The 21697-nt window shown below is 43.7% G+C and overlaps 2 protein-coding genes across 2 annotated transcripts in view; one reads left to right on the forward strand and one right to left on the reverse strand.

The window, feature by feature from the left end:
• The window catches only part of dock1 (dedicator of cytokinesis 1), a 159415-nt gene that overhangs the window by 68731 nt on the left and 68987 nt on the right, over window positions 1-21697 (forward strand). The gene's annotated exons all lie outside the window — the stretch shown is intronic.
• Window positions 1750-17027, reverse strand: insyn2a (inhibitory synaptic factor 2A; the record flags this gene model as incomplete). The annotated part of the gene is made up of 3 exons (XM_079182100.1): window positions 1750-1933; window positions 10580-10651; window positions 15799-17027. The coding sequence occupies 3 exons, from the start codon at window positions 17025-17027 to the stop codon at window positions 1750-1752; spliced, it is 1485 nt and encodes a 494-aa protein (XP_079038226.1).

Below are 21697 nucleotides of genomic sequence, written 5' to 3' on the forward strand. Positions count from 1 at the left end.
CCAACAGAAAGCAGCATGGTGGAGCTTGTGGTGGTCAAACCAGTGACGTCTAGTAGTTTGCAAGGTACATTGTGACAGTAGATGCTTCTTTTATGCCCTTGAAACCACTTTGGCGCATTTCCTGTCTTTTGGGGCAGTGTTTTTGGCTTTGACTTCAGTTCTATGCTCCTGCAGGCGCTGTCGACGTAATGTTTTCTTTTGGCTGCGTCCACCACTCATTAATATGGTATTAGCCCTATTTGATGCTATACGACATATATTAATATAGAGTAAACGCAAATATTATTTTGGCTGTACATAGTCTCTGAACCCTGTGTAGAGCTACAACAAGAGTTTTTACTTTACAATCGAATAGACGGGAAGCGATGAGCAGGAGCTAGTAAATAAAAAAAAGGGGGGGGGGGGGGGGGCAAAACTTTTGTCATTCTCTTTAAAAAAAAACGGTTACTTCAAAAGCTAGAAAATCTCCTGCAAAAGTTGTAAAAAGCATGCAAGGCTACACGCCTGCCACCCTGCACGGTAGAAGCCCTGGTTGTGATCAGAAGTGGCACAGTCAGTCTTTCTGGCTCGGTTTCAGCAGCTGACGGAGTCGCTGATGCAGGATGCTGCAGCAATACAATCACAGCTATCTTCTGTTGCCCCTCACGTGTGCTCAGAACCAACATGAACTGTTGGACTTGGTTTCATGATTGAAACAATAAAGTATCTTTTTAAACTTGATTTTCTCTGTTGAAACGGAACACTACAATTCTATACTGATGAAGTTTGATTGGACTCATTTACTTTCAATGACTGTATGCACTTTGAGGGTAGTAGTTTGAAAAGTCCTCGTTTTTGTAATGCACAGCCCCTTCACTGCAGCTCAAATAAATATATTCCACTAAACCTTAAAGTGAATGTATATAGATATATATATTTATATAGAAAAAAGTACATTGACGTCTAACTTTGCAAATGTTATTAAGAAAATAAGTGTTATTTATTCATTCTTTACTTCAAAGTCAGTTGATTCAAGGAGACATTTTAGAGATGGATAGAAAGTTGATCATAGAACTCCAAAAAACATCTCTGACTTCTTTGTCCTTTAGGTCTCTTCTTTAGATATTACGAAAGTCTTCAATCTGTCATAGTCAGTCGGTGATCTACATATGCGAGTTGATACTCAAAATAGTTCTTTTTTGAACTCCTCTGGGGAAAATGTATCCTGAACGGTGTTAATTGTGCTTTGCAGTACGGTGATATGCTGTTGCTGTAGACCTCAGAGCTTCGTGGTTGACTTGCCAGCCTCTCCTGGAGGCCGGAAAGAAAGTCAGAGTCCCAACAGGTGAATAGAAATGTGACGGTCACTGAACCGTCATCGTAGAATAGGACCCCGTAGACGTCTGCTAGAAAAATATATGCAAATAGACAGAGGGAAATCAAATTCGTCTTTTCACCTTGCTGATCTCCAAATATGTTGCCCAGGTGTAATTTCACACCCTGTTTGAAGAAATTAGTTCAAAAATAACTCTGAATCCGTTTTTGGTAAGCATGACATTTAGAATTTTCCATGGAATCCGCACTCGTGTCCCATTACACATCCTGTCATCTCTGACGGGGGACGCTCAGTATCCAGTGGTGGCGCTCTCCATTCGTTACCAGGTCTGCAAAAACCGAAGAAGATGAATAAACAAAAACAAATTTGGACGACCAGACGGACGCATAAATCCTGTGCATCAGTAGCGGGGTGAGGAGTCGGTTCCGCGTTTTTCACAGGAACCAAAGTTTCCAGCGCGCGTGCTTCTTGGAGTCAGCTTTGGACTTTCGTTTTGGGGTGGAGGTGAAGGCCTCCTGGGGGTAAGGCAGGGATGCGAATTGGCCGTCCGGCGTGGGGCAAAGCCTCATCATCAGCGGCTGCAGCTTGTCCTCCTGCTGCTTGAAGTCCAGCTCCACACTGCAGCAAAGAAACGGAGACACACAATCAGCGAGTCGAACGCAATTCTGCATGCAGTCAATAACACCACCTCATCCAGGTGCTGTAACATGCTGCATTGTATTTTACTTTAGTAAAAGCCTCACTGTTTTCTCTCTATTTTACTGCTTGCTGTGTTAAAACGACCTAAACAACTGTCTTCATATGAGATGCATTAAAGCCCACCGTGCTATTATAATCCCTGGAAGACTTTTTTTTACTGTGAAAAGTTTTCATAATTGATCAGAATTAATTAATTACTGGGAAATAACAGTATTTCCCTTATATTCACTGCAATAAAATACCAGAATTCTTCTTTACGTATTTGAAAAGGCTGCAAACCTAGCTTTTATTTGAATACTGGCTTTCATTTGATACACTTTATTCTGTATATTCTTCCTTCATCGACACTGAAACCACTCGGGTTTCTTTCCCCTTCACGCTTCTTTTAATCTTAACATGTTATGACTGTCACACTACCCCCCCCCCCACCCCCCTTAATCGTATTTAGTATCTACGTTTTGGCCTGATCTCATTGACCCCTACACTAGCATCTGTCACTGCACTGCTCAGCCTGTTAAAGCGACCTACATTTCTCGCTCACTCCATCCTTATTTCCCAGTAAAATCTATATTTGATTGCATCTGGCGGCCCGCTTTGGCTGCCAGCGCTGTTGTTGTTCTATGGTGTTTGCCTTCTCATTGTGACTTATAAAGCAAGTGTTTTTTCCCAGTGAGAAGTGCTGGGTCAGTAAAGGGGGTGTTGAACCGAAGACCATTTGCTTTGCTTAAACTGAGATCAGAGCCTTTTAGTTTAGTAGATTCAGTTCATATCATCTTGCTTTGATCCCTGCACGTTAATACACCATCAGCAAATGGTATGGACGCAGAATGAATGAATTCATGGTGTTTTTTTGTACACAAGCATGAGTCTTTTCCGTCCTTGTGTACACTTACGTTTCCCTAGGGTGCGATGGGATTTATCTGGACCGACCATCATTGTAATCCCTCGCCCGCGCACATCTGACTAGTAGGTTCTACTAAGTGAAACTCAGATTACAGCCTCAGCTGTGGGAAGTGTGGAGGGACTGTAATCTGCTAAACCCACCAGCCTGAGTCGGGCTGGTGGGGACCGACAGACTTGCATAATGGCAGCAGGGTTCACCCCGCGAATGCTGCCGTTTGCCTGGCTAGACGTCGAGTTTATCGTTGTGAGAGATTATGCAGTGTCAAGGTGAGGTGGACAGTCGGCTGTCTGCTCTGATTGGAAGACAAAGCATCTGTAATGATTGCGCGTCGCTACATGAGACATCTTTTTTAAGAGTGACTAGTTTTTAACCAGGCTATACACATGAGAATTTGATCATGGGACAATTTAAAATAGGGTGTCAGAGTAAATACATCGGTTTTTACTATACACGCGGATGCTCTTAGGATTGATGAAAACAGAACAGACATAAATGTGGGCGTCTGACAATGACTCAGTGAATATTGGGTGCTGAAACAGACACTCAGCACTTTGCGTTTGTTTGACTCAGGTCTTTACAAAGGGCCCAAGAACACTGCAGCTATTAGCAATAAATCACAGGCTGTTAATTACACTGTATAAATCCACTTCACTTTGTGTGAAGGCCGGTACAGTTTGTGTGCGCGCTCGTACGCTTGTCTGCGTGTGGAAGCGGTCGCATGCATGCATGCACCAGTAAAATAGACGGGGTTCAGGTCCAACCTGTTATATGCAGAGTTTGGTTTCTCGTCACATCTTGTTTTGTCTCTGAACAAAGATTTGAGACTAAAAGATAACGATTCATCTTTTTGTTCGGAATAGCCTTGCGGTCCTTGAACCAAACGTTAAGCCCTACGCACAAAATGTCTGTTTTGTTTCCGTGTTTCAGAGCCGATCTTTAAACATTCTGGCTAAATTCCTACAAACATGCTATGAATTTGCTTTTACCTGCTCTTGTATAATTCATCTTGACTGTCTATTCTGAATTGTATTATCTTTTCGCTGTCTTACATTTACTGACTGCTTTTATTGTTGCTCTCTTACTGTTGATTTTATTTGTCTCACGATATCTAAAAAAGCACTTTGATACCATTTTTAGATTATTTTTTTTTTGCCCAAAGGAGCTGAACTAAATGTGTGAACAAGGCCCTCAGCGTCCTGATGTATAATAAGATCATGACGTCTTCTGAAGTCAAACTCAAGCTCACGTATTTAACGTAATTCGTGGGTTACACAATTAAAAGGCTCTTGCAGCTCAAATAACTAGTAAGGCAGCATCAAAGGATTCTGTGATCAATGACTGTGTGTTTATCAGAGTCTAATCAGTGCCGGTGTCACACTGTCGGTGTTTCAACGTGCCTTTTTCTTCCTCTGGAAAAAAACCCTTCAATTAAGACTGTGTAGTGACGCATCTCTCCACCATATCTTTGGCATCTTTGGGGGAAGTACTGTAGTTTAATGCTGGGTCCATTTTGTGGGATGTTTCTCACTAAAACACACCGATGCACTGTAACAGTGATGAGATCTTCCCTGCTCCTCAGTGTAAGCCTAAAGCCACTGTTGTTGCTGTGCATCCATGGCTAAATGATTCTTGAAATTATTACATTAAGTATTGTCAAGATGGTCAGATAAATTAAATGTCATGATGTTTAAAGGATAAAAGTTCACATCTGGGCTCGTATGCAGAAAGCCTGTTTGTACATCTCAGTGTCGAGCCTTTAGTACCACGTTTACATGCTTCATCTTTACAAATTGTTTTACACCATTTGTCCAACTTAGTACCATGTATGTGTTGTCAGATTATGAATCAATATTGAGCTGCAATCATTTGAATGCCCATGCAGGTTTGCATGCTACCTGTATTCTTCAGGCTTGATGAAGCGTTCTAGCTGTATTATAATCAGACTAAATCCTTAAACACACTCTCTCAAAGATCCTCAGTGTACATATTTGAACAACCTGTAGATTCGTGACGCTCTGAACGCAACAGTGGTCCGGTAGCTGTTTATTTTGCCCTTTTGACTGATTTATTTTTGTGGCGCTGAATCTACTCTTTAATTAAATTTTGCTCAGTTTCAATCTGCCGGGAGGATCGTACAGAGAAGAGGTAAAGTGGCCTGTGGCTTTGGGACAGCATGGCCAGAAAATGTAATTGAGAAGAAAAGAGAATCCCCTTAATTTGGGTGAGAGAGAAAAAATCATGAATGAAAAGATAATCATCTCATCTTTGAAACACACTCCAAAGGACTTTTAATGAAAAATGTATTCGTTTCTACACCCGGCCCAGTTATCAGCATCTCCTTATGAAACTGTCATGAGCCCTGCTGCGGCGCGCCACATTTTTATTTAATTTTTTTTTTTTTTTTAGCTGAAAGTGAATTTTGTTGGCATTTCACTGTCGTCGTCGTCCCCCCCCCCCCCCCCCCCCCCCCCCCCCCCCCCCCCCCCGCTGCCACTCCCCTGAGTGTGCTCTCGGATCGGAGCAAATTGAAGAAGGCTCTTTGGACCTCGTCAGTCTTTAACCTCTCTCCCACACTTCTGACTCTTCCTCTTGTGTCTCTCCGGCTCACGCCCACTCTTTCCCTGTCGTGTTCCTGCTCTCCAAAAGAATTGTATATAGAGGAAGAAAAGAAAAAGTAACCGATGCATCGACACACACACACACACACACCCCTCACCTGCCCTTTACACCCCCCCCCCCCCAAACATCTGTGTCTCTTTATCGCTCGACGTCACCTTCATCCGCTCTCTGTCTCCCTGTTCCACACTCTCACCCTGCCTTCCTTATCTTCCCCGGGTGTGAGTGTGCTCTTCCTGGCTGTCCTCGCCGTCCCTTCACACGCTGTCTTTCCAACCGAGGATCACTTTTGTAGCTATGGTAACCAGCTTGCCACCATGTTGGAAAACATCATTATGCTCACACAAAAAGAGATATCTCCCCACAGCCGAGTCGTGCGGCAGGACAGCCTCGCTGCTCAGTAATTTCCATATGTTATAATGTAATCAGCTCTTCAGCCTTTAGCAACGCTTAATTGATTTTCATAGCCTCGAACAATAGATTGGGGACTTTTTTTTTTCCCCTCCTTTTTAAATATCCATTCCCTTTTTAATATATTATTTGCACTGCACACAATGTTATTCAAAGACTGTTTTACCATCAGATAGTGTGTTTTAATGATCAGCTGCTGTTGATTTTATCGCAAGACAAAATTGGGTCTATGGGAAATGACTGCGGTCCATTGTGAACAATGATACCCGATGGTGGGGACCTCCTCGGTCGCCTTCCTTAATCACAACCACTTAAATCTATCTCCCTGTTTGATCAGCACATTAGCCCACATAAATGCAAAGTGAGGAAAATGAGATTACGGGGTTTCTGCGTTAAGACACGTCACGACTTTTAATGCCCGTGGTTTTAAAGTAAGCGGAATGCATTTTAAATCCCCAGCTCTTTTGCACCGCCCTGTCTGTCTCATTTTCTTCCCATCCAGCCTCTTGTCTGTGTTCGTCTGTGTCTCCGACTTCTCTCCCGTTTCTCATTCCAACCCCGCCTTGCTCGGTAAAAGATATTGCATCACCTGGCAAAATGGAATGAATTGCAATAATCTTTTCATCCCTTTCTCGCCTATTCTGTTTCAATGTCGTGCACGTTGTAGTAAGCGTCGGATCCCCGAGTTCATTTGAACGCGCACCGTGAGCCGTCGGGGGGAGATAACGTATTCTGGAGAAAAACCGTGAGATGGCGAGAGAAAAGTTGTCGAGGGAGGATGGACTGAGTTCAGGATTGTTTAAAATGAGGACCAGACAAGGACAAAGAGACTTCAGCAGCTTGCGTATTCTGTTTGAAGTCCCGGCCTATCGTCCACAGCAACGTTATCGATCCGGTGCTGATGTTATGCTAAAGGTGGGTTCTGTGGCGATGCCATATACTCTTGGACAAATTGATTATGCTGAAGAGTGCATGGCTGGCTCCTCTCTGGGCTGCGTTAAAATAATTGATGGACCCATATGTCCACTCGGGTCATGAGACCAGCTACGTCGTAAACACAAGAGTTAGGGATTTGGCCTGGAGCGTTGATTCCCTGCCCAGACCCGATTGGGCCCTTTTACTGTCAGTTGAGCAGGAATGCTACGCGCTATAATCATTAGCCTACTGTTATGCGTAGTTTGAATAGTGATTAGATTTGTCGTTGCTCTTTGGAAATCATGTCACTGACATCAGTTGTCACTGCACTGAAAAAACTTAAGTTGACTTTACATTGTTACAATTTTTTTTTTAGATCTTCTTTTTTTTTTTACATTGAAAATTTGAGTTTTAAATCAGGCTCGAGCCCAAAACTGCTGCCATGGTTTGGGCCGAAGTCGGACTTGGACAGAAACTATGTGGGTTTATGGAGAGCCGGTCCTGCTTTTTTGGGGGCCTGAGTATAGCGCTCGTTTGGCCATGGCACAAAGACATGAACATACGGAAAAAACAAAACTCATAGATATCATAGACAGCCATTCTTCCCACGTATAGTGTGTGTTCCTCCATAGCTCTGCTTCCCATCCTGTGTTCCTCCACCTCCAGAGAGGTTGTTTTCATGGAGATCTCAGTAATTAGATTGCCATTTAATCCTTCTGCCTGCGTGAACACAACTGCTATATTTGATTCTGTGTCCAATCAACACAATTTACCATGCCAAGCGGGTCTCTTAAAGGAGAACCCGGGTCAATTTAACAGATTTCAAACATCTCACTCAAATTTCTGCCCTTTTATCGAGTTGAAACCTTGCCAGGCGCCGGCGAGGTTTGTCAAAAACGTGCATTCTGTTTGGTATAGAGTTTCTGTTTTTCTACACTTCCTCCACAGATGAAGCGTTTCAATTGATTGTGGCACTTCTAGGAAACCAAATGTCTTTTGATGTTAATATAGCGCCTGTTTGAAGACAGTTGTCAGTGTGTGTGTGCATGATCGGTGTCGACCAAGTCCAGGGGACAAATCTGACCTGACTTCGTCTGTGATGTCATTAGATGATATATCAATTTCCCTCTGGGGCAGGTAAGAAAAAAACTAGATAAGACGGATATGTTGGACCACTCACTGGCACGTACTCTGTGTATAATTGGCTCATTCAAATAGGCAGACTTAATCATAGCTTTTATTGCAGCCTGCATTTTGCATATTTTAAACCCTCATTGGGAATTCAAATCATGGTGATATATAAATGAAACACCTTTCCCAAAACATCAGTGATGGGTATAGGTACACCCTGAGTTGCCAAGATTATCTTGACAAAAAGCACCGTAGAATGGATTGCTCATATGTTTTTTGGGGGGAAATTTAGGCGTGTTATCACACTGCAGTTTGTGCTCCCAGATTCAGAGGGATGGTTAGTGAACGTCTCTCGAGTCTGCAGAGGCTGGCACAGCAGGGCGAGCACAGTTGGTCTTTACTCAGGCAGGCAGAGCGGAGATGGAGATGGAGGATAGGTAGATTGGTAGACTCTCCCAGGGCCAAATCACACAGAGTTACTATTAGACATGGTGCTGACTAATTTATATTACCAGGCGAGCTCCCATCTCAGCAGTCTGTCCTGTGTCATCCATCCTTTCAGCCTGTGCTCAACCCACTACCCCTTAATTCACCCATGCCATGTTGTGCTCTTCCAGTGTCCTTCACGTCACGTGCCATAATTCAGCTTCCTTCACTTTCAGCTTGCGGTCATTGAATTGTTGCAAAAAGTGACCGTGTTCTTCTGTTCCACCCTGTGGCCATGCGGGAGTCCAGCTGCATTTTAAACGCACTCCGTTTGACGACCGGATGCACCTTCCTCAGCTCATCAGAGGGAACGGAGCTGTGACCTGCTCCTTCATTTCATCAGGAGCTGATTAAAGTTTAGCCAGCGGCTTATCAGTTATTGAGAGCAGTAGATGGAAAATAATTTAAATGGCTCTTCAGGGGCGAAAGCCGACTGGGTGGAACAGGAGTGTCCACTAAAACACGTTATATTATTTATGGCCTCTCACCTTCCTACTCTTTGAATGTCTTTTCTTTCTCATCTTTCCCCCCTCCTCAACTTTTCCTTTTGACTTTTGGAGTCATGCTTTTTCTGAGCACCTAGTGGGAAAAACAGCCGGACACACGTACACATATATACCTACTGGTTTGTCTCATGCAAGTTTAACTGTGAGCAAAGGGCCCTCATGGGGCCTCCAGACTGTCAGTCTCACTGTGTATCAAAGAGGAAGGCTCAGGTCTGACAGAGGTGTTGGAACCTGCAAGGCTCTGTTGGTGGGTCTGGGCCGCCGACTGTGAACTTTAAGCTGATCCCACACGGCCTCACGTTGGGGCGTAAAATAGAGATTTAACAATGGATTTTTAGCCACACTAGTGAAGGATGTCAATGCCAGTCATTCACCACTTTAGTCCAGAGTAAAATATCTCAACAACTATTGGATGGATTGCCATGAAACTTTGCACAGATATGCATGTTCCCCAGAGGATGCATCCTACAAACTTCCCTGACCTTTCTTTTAGGTTCACAATTGTGGCTCAGAGTATAAATCCTGATGGCTTTGGTGATCCTGTGACCTTTCGTCTAGATTTTTAATCGGGTCAAAGACAATACTTTAGGTTGTGACCCAAATATCTGCAAAACTAATTGCATTCCTGTCAAGCTGGCTGAACTATAAGATGGTGACCATGGTAAAGATTACACATGCTAAACATCAGCATGTTAGCTTTGTCGCTGTGAGCATGTTGTCATGCTGAGAGTAGCATTTAGATGGTTTAGATTCTTTAAAATGTCAAAAGATATTGATGAATACCCATCACGAGTTCTGAGAGCCCAAAACGACCACCAGTCAGAAATTATAAGGGATTCAATTTGCAGCAAATCCTCACATCTGAGAAGCTGGAACCAGACATTTTTGTAATTTCTTTTCTGGATAAGCTCCTGAAATAATGATCAAAATTGGTGCCAATTAACTTTCTGCCGGCCGACTAATCGATACATCGACTTCTTGTCTCAGCATCATTTCGTCTTCCTCAAACATTGGCACACAAAGAAACCTAAGCAGCAAAGTATCTTACGCACGCTAACGCACACGCATACCTGCATAAAGCGAGAACCGTGTACCCTGGTAGACTAATGGCTTTGGAGTCACGTCTGTACTGGTTGTCAAATCAATTGAACTACATTTGAAAGTACGCAGAGGCTTAGTTTGCTTGGCAACGGCACACCGTGATGATATTTCATAATGTTTGAATGGTAATTAATTTAAATTTCGCAGCCCATTGCTTACATATTCTATAGCATGTATCCTCTCTGCTTTTCAACCTTGCGCCCTTTTGTCTCTAAATCCAGCGAGCCTTACACCTGCTACACACACTCCATTGATTGAAGGGGTGTGAAGGGGGATAATGGCGGAATCAGACAAAGATGTATGCATAGAGAGAGAGAGTGTGTGTGTGTGTGTGTGAATATCACATGTCCCCATGTGCTGATTAACAGCATCCACATTAGTCTTGCATCCCCTGGCCCTTTCCACCGTCACTTCTCCACCTGTTCACTTTCCCTCAAGGAGAAAGGACAGGGCACATTTGGATCACCGTGTCTTTGAAGAGAAATGGCCTCTCACCTGTAAATAATGCATGCGCTGTTCCGGCATGTGTCGCAGTTGGCCGTGTCCTGTCCTGTTCGATAGGTGAGTCTGCGGGGAAGATAAGAGTCGCGAATGAGTAATTACAGGACTTGTTAAGCTCCCTTTCTCATCTTGTTTGTCATCCCTCGTTAGCAGGGCCCAAGTAAACGAGGGCGTCGAGGAGTCACGCTGCCCTCCTGAGTGGCCTGTGTCCGGGCAGCCAGGGCCGAAAGAGCACAGTGTCGCGGCCATTAGCAGTGGCTGACTGATTTGAGGTCAGATAAGTAGTACACGGGATCAAGAGCTTGTGTCCGGTAAGAAGGGTATCACAGTATAGTCGACCATCAAAACCAATAGTTGTCAAGTAGACTAATTGTTCATCTGTGGTTTTTTTGCATGGTGCATTAACAAAGCAGTGGCAATAGATCTACAGCAGATATGCAACAGTTATAGTTGTCATGTCAAAAACGATGTCTAACAGAATTAATCGGCTAGACGTCTACTTCTTCTGAGGAGGTGGTGACAACTAAAATGCAGCAATCGTGAATGCCCGGCATCATTTTTTACATTGCCCTTCAATTACAAATGTTCTCATGAAATAATAACAAAAATAGTTTGGGCTGCAACTAATACATGTTTGTGTTATTGATGAATCAGTTGCTAATATGAGCTGCTCTGTCTTGCTTTTCTTCATATCAAGGCTTTTTACTCACACTAGAGAAACTCTTTGATTAATCCATTCTGTACAATATAGTGTTGTAAAACGCACAGTAACCGTTATCCTCAGTATGAATATTTTTCATTATGGGAAAGAAAATGGAATGGAAATGAGATGGCTCCTCTAAGAAGATACATTTTGACAGTTTTGCTTTGGACAGCAGCCCTTTGGCTTCATACAGCCAGCCCGTCTTCATTTCATTGTGATATTGATTCACCAAATGCACATTCAAACCCGTCAATATCCTATTATATTATACCCTATATCGTTCTATTATCAGTTTCCTCTGAGATAAAAGATGGTCATGAAGCACGTTCTCATTATAGATTCCTATTTCTCAGGGGGCAGCTAAAGACCAGGTGATGGCCCTGCATGGAAGTACTTGGTTACATGCTTCAAAGGCTCAATGGTTCTCTTATTGGATTACAGTGTGGACATGTGCATATTGATTGACAGCAATACTTTCCTCTTATAATTAATGACATATTACAATGGAAGTACTGTGGACTCACTTCACCGATGACATGGACAAGAAAGATATTGTCGGCTGTTTTTTTTGTTTTTTATGGTTATGATCTGCACTGCTGCATCAACAGAAAGCATTCAACTGTTTGGCTCATTCATTTCCCAAAGTTGTGCTTTTGTGTGATTCTTTGTGGAGAAAATCAGTTTTACAGATTGATCAATGACGATTAAATCAATTGATAGATTAGTGGACACCATTGTACGTGTGCTAGTAGACTAAGAAACTGAAACATTGTTCAAAGTGAGGTCTTTGGATTATCTGCAGTAATGCGCGTACTGTTTCTGAAGGGAGATGAATGCTGAAATGCTTTTAGAGACACAAATGGTATTCCATTTACTTCCACTGTATTTGGGTCAAGGCAGAAATCATTGTGGCAATTTTTTGTATTTGTCAAACAACCCTTTAAAACAATCACTGTCATAAGTCAGGGTTTCTCAAATGAACATTGCGGTGAGAACCACTGGATTCTTCTCATTGAAGTTAATGAGCTAACGTTCACGATTTAGCTCTTGTCTCTGATTTTTGCAGTCGCAGAGACGTTTTTCAGTTCTCCCTCAAGGACTCTTGTCACACTGCCCATAAGGTGCGGCACCGATACAAATTAAACAGCTATCATAAATTTCCTCTCCTTATCTACTCGTTTCTGTGCTATATGCTCCGACAGCTATACGAGGGGCGTTGGTATCAACGTTGTTATTTAAGGCCGTTCCCTAATGAGCTAATGGAGAGAGTCTGAGAAGAGGATGAGTCCAGTGATACGGGGAAGTTTGCAGCTTCCAATCAATAAGCATCCGATGGGATACACGGCCGCCTGGGTCACGTCCTTTGAACAACTCGCCCTTATTCTCTCTATTGCATCGCCGTCACGCTGTCTCGATCTATTTCTAGATCCGTCTTTTGTCCCTCCCCACCCCTCTCTCACGCTGTTAATAAGAGAAAATAAGGCAAGCCTCCCTGGAGAGAGCAAAGCCAAAAGTGCCATTAACAGTTTATTTATACCCCCCCCCTTTTGTGCTACTCGGTGAGCTCTCCCAAAGGTCAGTGAGTGGGTGGGAGTCCAAAGGCACAACAACATGCACACATACAGTGTTAATAGACAACTAGCTAACAACAAAGTCCCCATGAGTGTGATTAATTGGGTCTGGCCTGCCAACATTGGCTGATGATGCAGCAAATGTATTCCTGCGCTGTGTGCGGGTAGATGCAGCCAATGATGTACTTTAGAACTGCATGGCATCCTTGTATGGGCTGTACCTGAGGGATATATGCCAGTGTGCTTGCATGCATTGGTGTGTGGGGACATGAGGCGAGTCAATGTGCTCTAAATTCCTTTTGTTCCCCCCAGCAGCATGGTTAAGAGCTGCTCACACGATCTATACAGTTCTAAATAATACAATAACCAAAGGAGACGTAGCCTCGGCCTTCCTTGTCACTCTCATGTACTTTCTTTCACATGCTTGATTTCTGCCCGTTTCCCTCGTCACCTGGTCTCCGTTCTCGTTGAGTTGCAAAGTGGGAGAAGTCATTTTGGGTGTTAGGGGTCCGTAAGCGCTGTTTATTTTCTTTATTTACAAAGGTTGACTTGCAGTTTCCACTTCCAATTCTTGAATGGGAGTAAAACGATCCCAGGTGAATCATAGAAAATATCCAGAACCAACTTTTGCACATAATCATGTCAGGGCAGAAATCAACTATGAATGTGTTGAAGTATTTGAGTCCGAAACACCCAATTGCAGACCCTGAAAGTCAGGCTCAGCAGTTTCAGGGGTAATTGTGCTTTTTATTAGTCTCAGCACATTAGCCATTGGATTTGTGTCCCAGCAGCATGTCATGAGCACATGCGTAGTGATGAATGGGCACGGGGGTTACATTTACTTTCATGAAAAATGAACGTCGTATAACGTAAGCAGTTATATATCTGATAATTTCGCTCCGTTCACCTATAGCCTGAGGGGCACTCCTGTTTGTTGTGTCAGTGACATTTATGTAAGGGGAGCATGGAGCTAATGTAGTGTGACTAAAGCAGCATTAGATTTGTTTTGCTTGGCTGATTTAGAAAAAAACAAAAAAAACAAAAATAGTGTACAGGAAGAAGAAAAGTTTCAGATGGATTACAAGAGACTTATTCTGCTCACTGACTTAAACTAAATGTCGGCTTTTGTAATTAAAATATGGAAATACAATGTGATTGTTTCTTTGTGTATGTGACCAGATGGCACCATTAAACAGTAGTCACTCATTTTTATTTACACGTTAAGTCTCTCCTCATTCCACTTCTCTTCTCTCCCACCTGCCACTTTAGACACATCTGATAAACCAGATGTGCTTGGCAACACAGAAGAAGATGGGCTCCCCATGCTGCACCACATGTCCGCTTACTTTTTCCACACACTACACACTTTTAGGAGTTTGGTGATTAACAGATTAAGGCTGCCTTGTGCAAGATTGTAAAAATACTAATTTCCCTTTTTTAGATGGTGTAAAGTCACACTGTCCTTGCTCAAACACTGTTGATTCGGAGTCATACGCTTGTCGTTCAGTCGAGTTGAGTTATTGAGAGTTGCTTTTATACACTTTGCGGCATTTGTGTTTGGTGTGTCTGTGGTTATTCCCACAGGATTTGGACTCCAGGTTGGTATGATGTCATTTTTATGGATTTTCTCACTCCATACCTCTCCACAGTGCTGGTCAAAACAGATAGGGATCCGAGTGCAGAGCCCCAGCAATTCACTCAACAAATTGGCCATTTTGTTTGCCTCTTCCCTTTGGATAGACTATCCTCTTTTTCAGCGGTCTCGATGCTATCTACAGCCCTTTTGTATATACTCAGTATCCATTGGACAGTAAATTACTTTTTCACAGGCTATGGCTTTTTCAAAGGCCGTGGACTTACTAGATAAACATGGCGTGCCGCTGGATAAGGCCAATTGTTAAATTTCTAGTTTCGTATTTTGTGTACTTTTCCTAAAAGTGCTTTAAAGTGTCACCGTATGATTTGATGTCCTCCTCAGAATATACATTTTTTCAGCATCATAACAATCACATTCTCACATTCAGTATTCCTATTTGTTCTTAAGAAAGCCCCTGGGTTAATGCAAATACTGGTCTCACACACATTACGTTTTCACTGGCAGAATCGTTTCCGTTCACACGGTGCTGAGAACTTGTCTGTTTCACATGACGGGTCATCAAACCGCTCGGGCCAAATTGGGTGAGATGAATCGCCTGTGAACAAGTTCTGCTGCAGCGCCGTCATATCTGGAGGGAAATCATCACACAAGGACAGTGTGCTGTAATAGCACTGCAGGGCACATTCAGGTAAATGCCACATCATCCCAGCTACACGCAGCTGTGATCTCCATTTCAACTATCTGGGTTCATCAGCCACGGCTCTGCTGGACAGCTGTCACACGTACAATCTTGTCCTTAAGATCTAGAATGAATGTGACTCATCAGGAGGACACTTTTCCTGCTCATGCTGAACAATGAATATGCTCTGTGTCTCTGATGTTTGCTTGGCTTTGCCCTGTGTACACCAGGCCCTTTTTTCCCTGAATAGTATTTATAGATATATGACATTCCTTTTTTTTTGCCAATTTATGCCTGACACCACTGTAAAGTAGGAGGCCGCTAATCCAATTCACCGGATCAGTGACAGCCCTGATGCTGACCTTATTAAGCAGATTCGTTATCAGCCATTAACACAGTTTCTTAGTGAAAGTTTGAACATTAAGTGTTTCTGCTATCAGTTTAGTTTAGTGGCCAACTCAGTTTTTACTGCTACAGCAATCTCTGTTTCAAATGTGTTCTATGCAGGGAGCTGTACAGATTTTAAGATTGTGAAAAAGAGAGCAATAATGCTCTGTATCGTCAGGTGCCCAGAGTGAAGTATTGGTAACAGTATCGGGAGAGGAAAAAGCCAAATTTCTGCATCTTTAGTGTAAAGTATTGGCTATAAGTGAGATGTCTTACCCTTCTCTGTGGGCCTCCCCCTTCTCCAGTTCCTGGATGACCCCCAGCAGCACCTTGATGGTCTCTTGGCTGGAGCTGATGAGATTTTCCATGGCCTGGAGCTGTGCTTTAACTTCCCCGTCCTGATTCATAGGCACTATTTGCTTGCAGGCCTCCTGTGTTTGGTCGAGCGCTGCCCCACGAGCCTCGCCACCTCTACAGGGTGTCAGAGGCTCATCCATGCCCCGTAGAGGCCGGGCAGATAGCTGTCCTGTGTGGCACTGTGCCTGTGTTGTACAGCCTCTGCTGGAACGTGGTAGCGTCTCACTCTGCAGCCCGTTAAGCTGCAGTGCTTTCTTCCGCTTGCTACGCACAGACGGACTTTCCAGGCACTCCACCTGCGTAAGGGAGTTCCAGGCGATGGGGCCCGTAACCTTGGAGGCCCTGTCCGGCAGGGTCCGGGACGAGCCCTCCTCCAGATTATGCAGCTGCCTCTTTGCCGAGCGGTCTGTATCGGCCTCCCTGTGTTGTAATCCTGCCCTGGCTTTGGATGGGACACTGCAGAGCTGGTACTCAGCCTGTGCTCCGGCTCGGCTTCCTCGCTGTGTGTCGGCAAGGCAGTCTGTGTCTGCAGAGCAACTGAGCTGCAGAGCGTCAGAGCACAGGCCATCAGGTGCAGTGTGCTGCTCCACTGTGGCAATGCACTCATTAGTATGGAGCAGAGCCCTGGTCCTCCGGACTCCACTCCCACCGCAGGCTCCCTCCTCCTCCTCATCTAAACCCTGCTCAGCAGCCTTGGACTGCTTCACCTCCATGACAAAACCGTTATTCTGCCCTCTATATGTTTCCACGGCCACCACGTGTTTAAAGGTGTGGCCTTTTTTGCGCTCAAAGGGAAAGGTCTGATAGCGTTTCTTGAGATCCGGGGACGTCTGCACGCCTGTGCTCCTTGTGACGTTCGGGATGGACCGGCGGGCGGGGACGGTCATGTACTTGCGGTACGCCACTTTGTAGGAGATCGGCTTGCCGCCTTTCCCTGCTGCCTGCAACTCCGCCTCCCTTTGCTCGTTCTGTGCCTCGCAGATATCCTTGAAACGCACTTGCAGGGCCTTGTTTCTCTTCCGCACCTGTCGACTGGCTTCCAGGGAATACTTCACCTCCAGTGCCAGCGAGGTGGAGGGCAAAGGCGCTGCCTCCGAGTCAGACTCTGAGTTGGTGAGCATGCATTTGCCACCCTCCTTGCTCACCATGTTTCCTGAGAGGCACGGAGAGAGACGCAGTGTTAATCATCGGTAATGAATGGCTCAGACAAAGACTCTGCCTGACTATTACATCCTACTTGACAGAACCCACCCGCTCTCTAAGCTTAGGGAGAAGGGAGGAACCTGTGCCGTTATTTAATGAATATTATCAAAAAGTGCTTTTATTAGACATTTGTCGTTATGCATGGAAAAAAGCATCACAAATATGATTTTTAAAGGAGAAGATTTGTCATATATTTCAGGTTAGATCGACTGATAATTGATTATGACAGGGATATTTGATTAATTAACGTTTAAGACTGAAGGTGTGGTGATGCAAGACTAAAGTTTCCATAATCATCTGCAATATATTTATCCTTGAAAGAAAACCGTCATTTCCTTTTCATTGCCAGTTGGCACGGATCTGTTATGCTTGCCAATCCGTCTGCGTTTATTTACTGAAAAACTGCAAGTGATTTAAGCAAGCCCTAAAAATAATCTTAGCAGATTTCCATAATCTTCATCTCTGTGAAACCCAAAACTCCATATTAAGCATCATTTTCATTTGTTCATCATTTCCAGTTAAAGCAGCTTTGACTACCAGTTCCTCTCAGTTACTACGGGAGCTATCAGACACTGGACTTACGATCATGCTCACTCTCACACACTACAGGCTACAACAGTAGCAGTGTACGGTGGACTACTCTGTAGACTGTGCCTGAGGTCTGCTCTCAGTTTATCTATGGCTCATTAGGTTCAGAAGAATTCTTCACTGTCTGACCTTTCCCTCTTAATTATTAAGTAAAAACAGGGTTTTTGGCCTATTTACGAGCCCATTTTCCCTCCTATCGTGTATGGGATTATGGGGTGTTTTCATTTTCCATTTTCTAAATGAACGGAGACTAGAGAATATACTGAAAAACGGTACCTGCAAACAGACAAACTTTTGACAGAGAACTGTGCAACAATCCCCTGAGGAAAAACATTCCGAGCAGTGAATACGAGATATGAATTATCTACCACAGGTATGGTGGTGGTATCGCAACGCTGCTCTCTGACGCTCTGACAGAAATATAAATCTCCTTCTGCCTGCTAATTTACAATAAGCAAACACTCCACGCGCTCATGTAGATGCTGAATCGGATAGGATTGTAATTATCAAGCTCAGCTTATCTGCCACGACTGCTCCCTGTCAACTTCCTATTTCAAGCCTTTCTGTTTACTCACCTGGGAGCTATAGAGTGGACATCTTGTCTCACTGTCTTCCCCATCATCGTATCGCCCTGGCTCAGTGTTGTTCAATTATAGTCTCGGTCCAGTTCTGCTTGGCCACCTGTCTTATCTTAGCTAAGATCTAACGGGACAGTTTCATCATTCTACAGATCGGTCTACAGACATTGATAGCCCTGTAGTCACGCAGTATGATCTGTAAATATAGCAATATTACATGTTGGCATAAGAATTCAGTAATTTTTTGCTCTGGCGATCTGCTTACAAAGTATATGGCAACATTTGTTTCAGAATGAGTGAAGGCATGCCCAAGATTATGATGTTCTTGCTCACAGTGTTCTCCAAAATTAGAGGGCTATTGTTATTATGTATTGGTTTATTTGATTAGGGAAGGTGCACATTAATAAAACATTTCTGTAAATGTTAGCCAAGAGGCTTTTTTTTTTTCCATCTGTAGTCCCAGACTACCAGTGTGGGTTATTCCCAACATTGAGATACCGAAACAGTTTTTGCTGTGAATAATATTGTTTCTTGGTAGATCATACCTAACTATCACAGTAGCCTGTCTCGCGTGCCATGAAATCTCATGGGCATTGGCACTGTGTTTGTAAAGGTTCTGTCAAAAGAAACCCATGGTTGAAACTTGAACAAGCCGAATGGGCCCAGCAATGTTGACTGTGCTCCCCTGAGCTGTCCAATCATTGCCCAGTAATGTCACTGGAAACACTGTCGGAGAACAGCACCAGCACATTTCACATAGACAGGTTTGAGATAGCAGCTTTCGGCTGTGCAGGCAGATGTTTGTTTGATTCTCAACAGACAGGTAATTACCAATGTGTCCCTATGACCAGGGAGTACAGTGCTATGAAATGCATGTGGAACATGACTACACGTCCAACACGGAAGGCATTAGGATAAGAGTACAGGCACTTCTGCAATACAGTCCAGAAAGTATAGCCCTTTTATTTTACTGTGATGCATGTGTAATACCGAGCATCATACGGTACATGAAAAATGGACAAAATATGACATATTCTCCTTACTATGCAGCCAGTGCAGTCAGGCACAAAGAAATGCCCAAATCATTTTTAAAAAGCACACCGTGCTATTATAAGTGGTAACAGTCTTAACCCCCCCCCCCCCCCTTCTGAATGTTTTGACAATGCGCCGCTTATTCCCCGATTATTATCTATTCACCAGCTTGGCTGTGCTTTTCTGGTCCATCACTGTCGGTGTCCTCTCCATGTTTGTTCCAAGGATGATGGTTTGAATAAGAGATTAAACTGTAGCCTTACATCCCCTCTCCAAATAAGGTCAGTGAACATGCCTTTGTTGTGAGCTAGGCCAAAATTAAACATTATATTTATTATGTGCAAAATTACATCTGTTTACAATTCAAGATGCCACCCTGCTCTGAAGCATCAGATATTGAGACGTGAATGTATCTTGTCAGCGCAAACGGCGCCAATGTTTTCTCCGCTCTCCCTTCCCTCCACAATGCATGCAGTTTCATGGTATTGTATCATATCCTCATTTCAATTTGATCCCTTTTGACATGCCAGCACTGCAGGCTGAATGATGTGTCCCCGGCTCCACTTAGCTGATTTGTTACCCATTGGGTTCGGACCCGGGGCGACTGCAGCATCACTCGTATCTCACCTCCGGCTGGAACAGCGGCCCCCCCCCCCCCCCCTGGCCTCTTGCATAAACAGCATGACTCATCACGCAAGGCTGTGACAACTGCCTCTTTTTAGGGTGGCTCTGATCCTTTTTTTTTTTTTCCCCAATTTAAGGGTGCAAGTAAGTGAAGTGAACTGACCCACTATTTTCTACCCAGTAGGACAGACCGAAAACAGACCTCACAGGGTCATGTGCGCATGGCAAAACATATCAGGCATGTTCACAACTGACCTTGTTTTAGCAGCACGGCTCACAAGGCTGTCATGCTGGCGCTAAGGGTATTATTTGGGTTATTTCTAGGGACACAAGTGAATTTTGTCCATTTAGAGAGCCTGTTTTGCACGGCTGGTTCTTGGGAAGATTTTCTCTGCTAATTCAGCCATTGTTTAAAGCTTTGGAGCGATGCAGGGACAATCCAGATTGCCGTAGTAATGCAATTCATTATTCTTTAATGGAAATGGTCTTCATGCTCGGAGCATGTGCTCATTTAATGCAACACACCTTGAATTTAAAATGTTTTCCCCATTTCTTGCATTATTTTAAACTAATTGAACTTTTGGTCGCAGGGGGTAAAATCATAAAAGGGTGAAATCTTCGTGTTCTGATTCAACCCGGGGATTGAATGTTTACCGTACGGTTGAACTTGACTCATTTTGTTGTATCGCTTCTGCTTCATGGACAGGAACATTCATTAATATAGTATGCATCACAAAACCGGGGGACTGATTAAACGCTGGAAATATGGCTATACATGTCAATTAGCGACAGCAGCCTAAACAGCCTTTCCTGTTTAAGTATTCATCATTTAACTTTTCCATTGCTGTAATTTTTGGACATTACCCTGATACATTCAATGTCAAACTGATAAGAATGTGGAAGTCAAAAGTCACTGTGACCTCGCAAAACATGGCCATAACTCAAGAGTTCATATATTAATAACGAGAATTTCATACAAATATCTAATAGGATAAAAACAATGAAGGGATGACATGGATGTAAACTGCAACATGACTGGTTGGTGGTGGCAGTAATTCTAGTTTACTGAATACAACTCACGAGGTAATATATGCAGCCAGCATCAGGATTTTAATTACTGACAAAGTGGGTTTAAAGTCTGCCCTTGTGCTCTATGGTCACCAAAAAAAAATAGAAAACCCTGCTCTCCTATTGCTGCAGTTTTACAATACTACAGCTCAGCATGGCTTCAGATGCTGCTTGAACAAATGAGTGTGGCAGTATCGTCGCAGCCACAGAAGTTCCAAACTCCACTGTAATCCAGCTTTATCTACTACGTGTTTTGTTTTCCTCTTTTCTCTCTTCTGTCGGCTTCCGTTCATAATTACACGGGGCTTAGTAGTGTTTTGAGAAGTCTTTGATCTGTCTCTGAAGAGCACGCTGATTATGCAGTAAAAAGACATCCAGGCTCTTCGTTTGCTCTAGCTTGTGTTGGTAAGGTCATTTGACAGTGTGGGTTTATTGTGTTTTTTTTAAATTTCATTTTCTGTCTTGTCTCTGTGCTGCAGCATGGCTGCACCATGCTCTCAGGGTGTGAATGCGAGGGTATATATAGCCGAGTGATTGACTGTACAGGTCAGTGTTGAGGGATAACTGCAGTACAGTGCATTAGGCCGATACCAAACGCAGCAAATCCTTTGTCAGTTAATGCTAGCTTAATGCCGTAAGATGGAACGGCACTGGAAATCCCAGGATTTTATGGGGATTGTGTCTCCCTAGTAATTGTTGCTCAGTCATCATGGACCACTGTGCTG

This window comes from Pholis gunnellus, assembly GCF_910591455.1.
Source record: "Pholis gunnellus genome assembly, chromosome: 21".
NCBI lineage: Eukaryota > Metazoa > Chordata > Actinopteri > Perciformes > Pholidae > Pholis > Pholis gunnellus.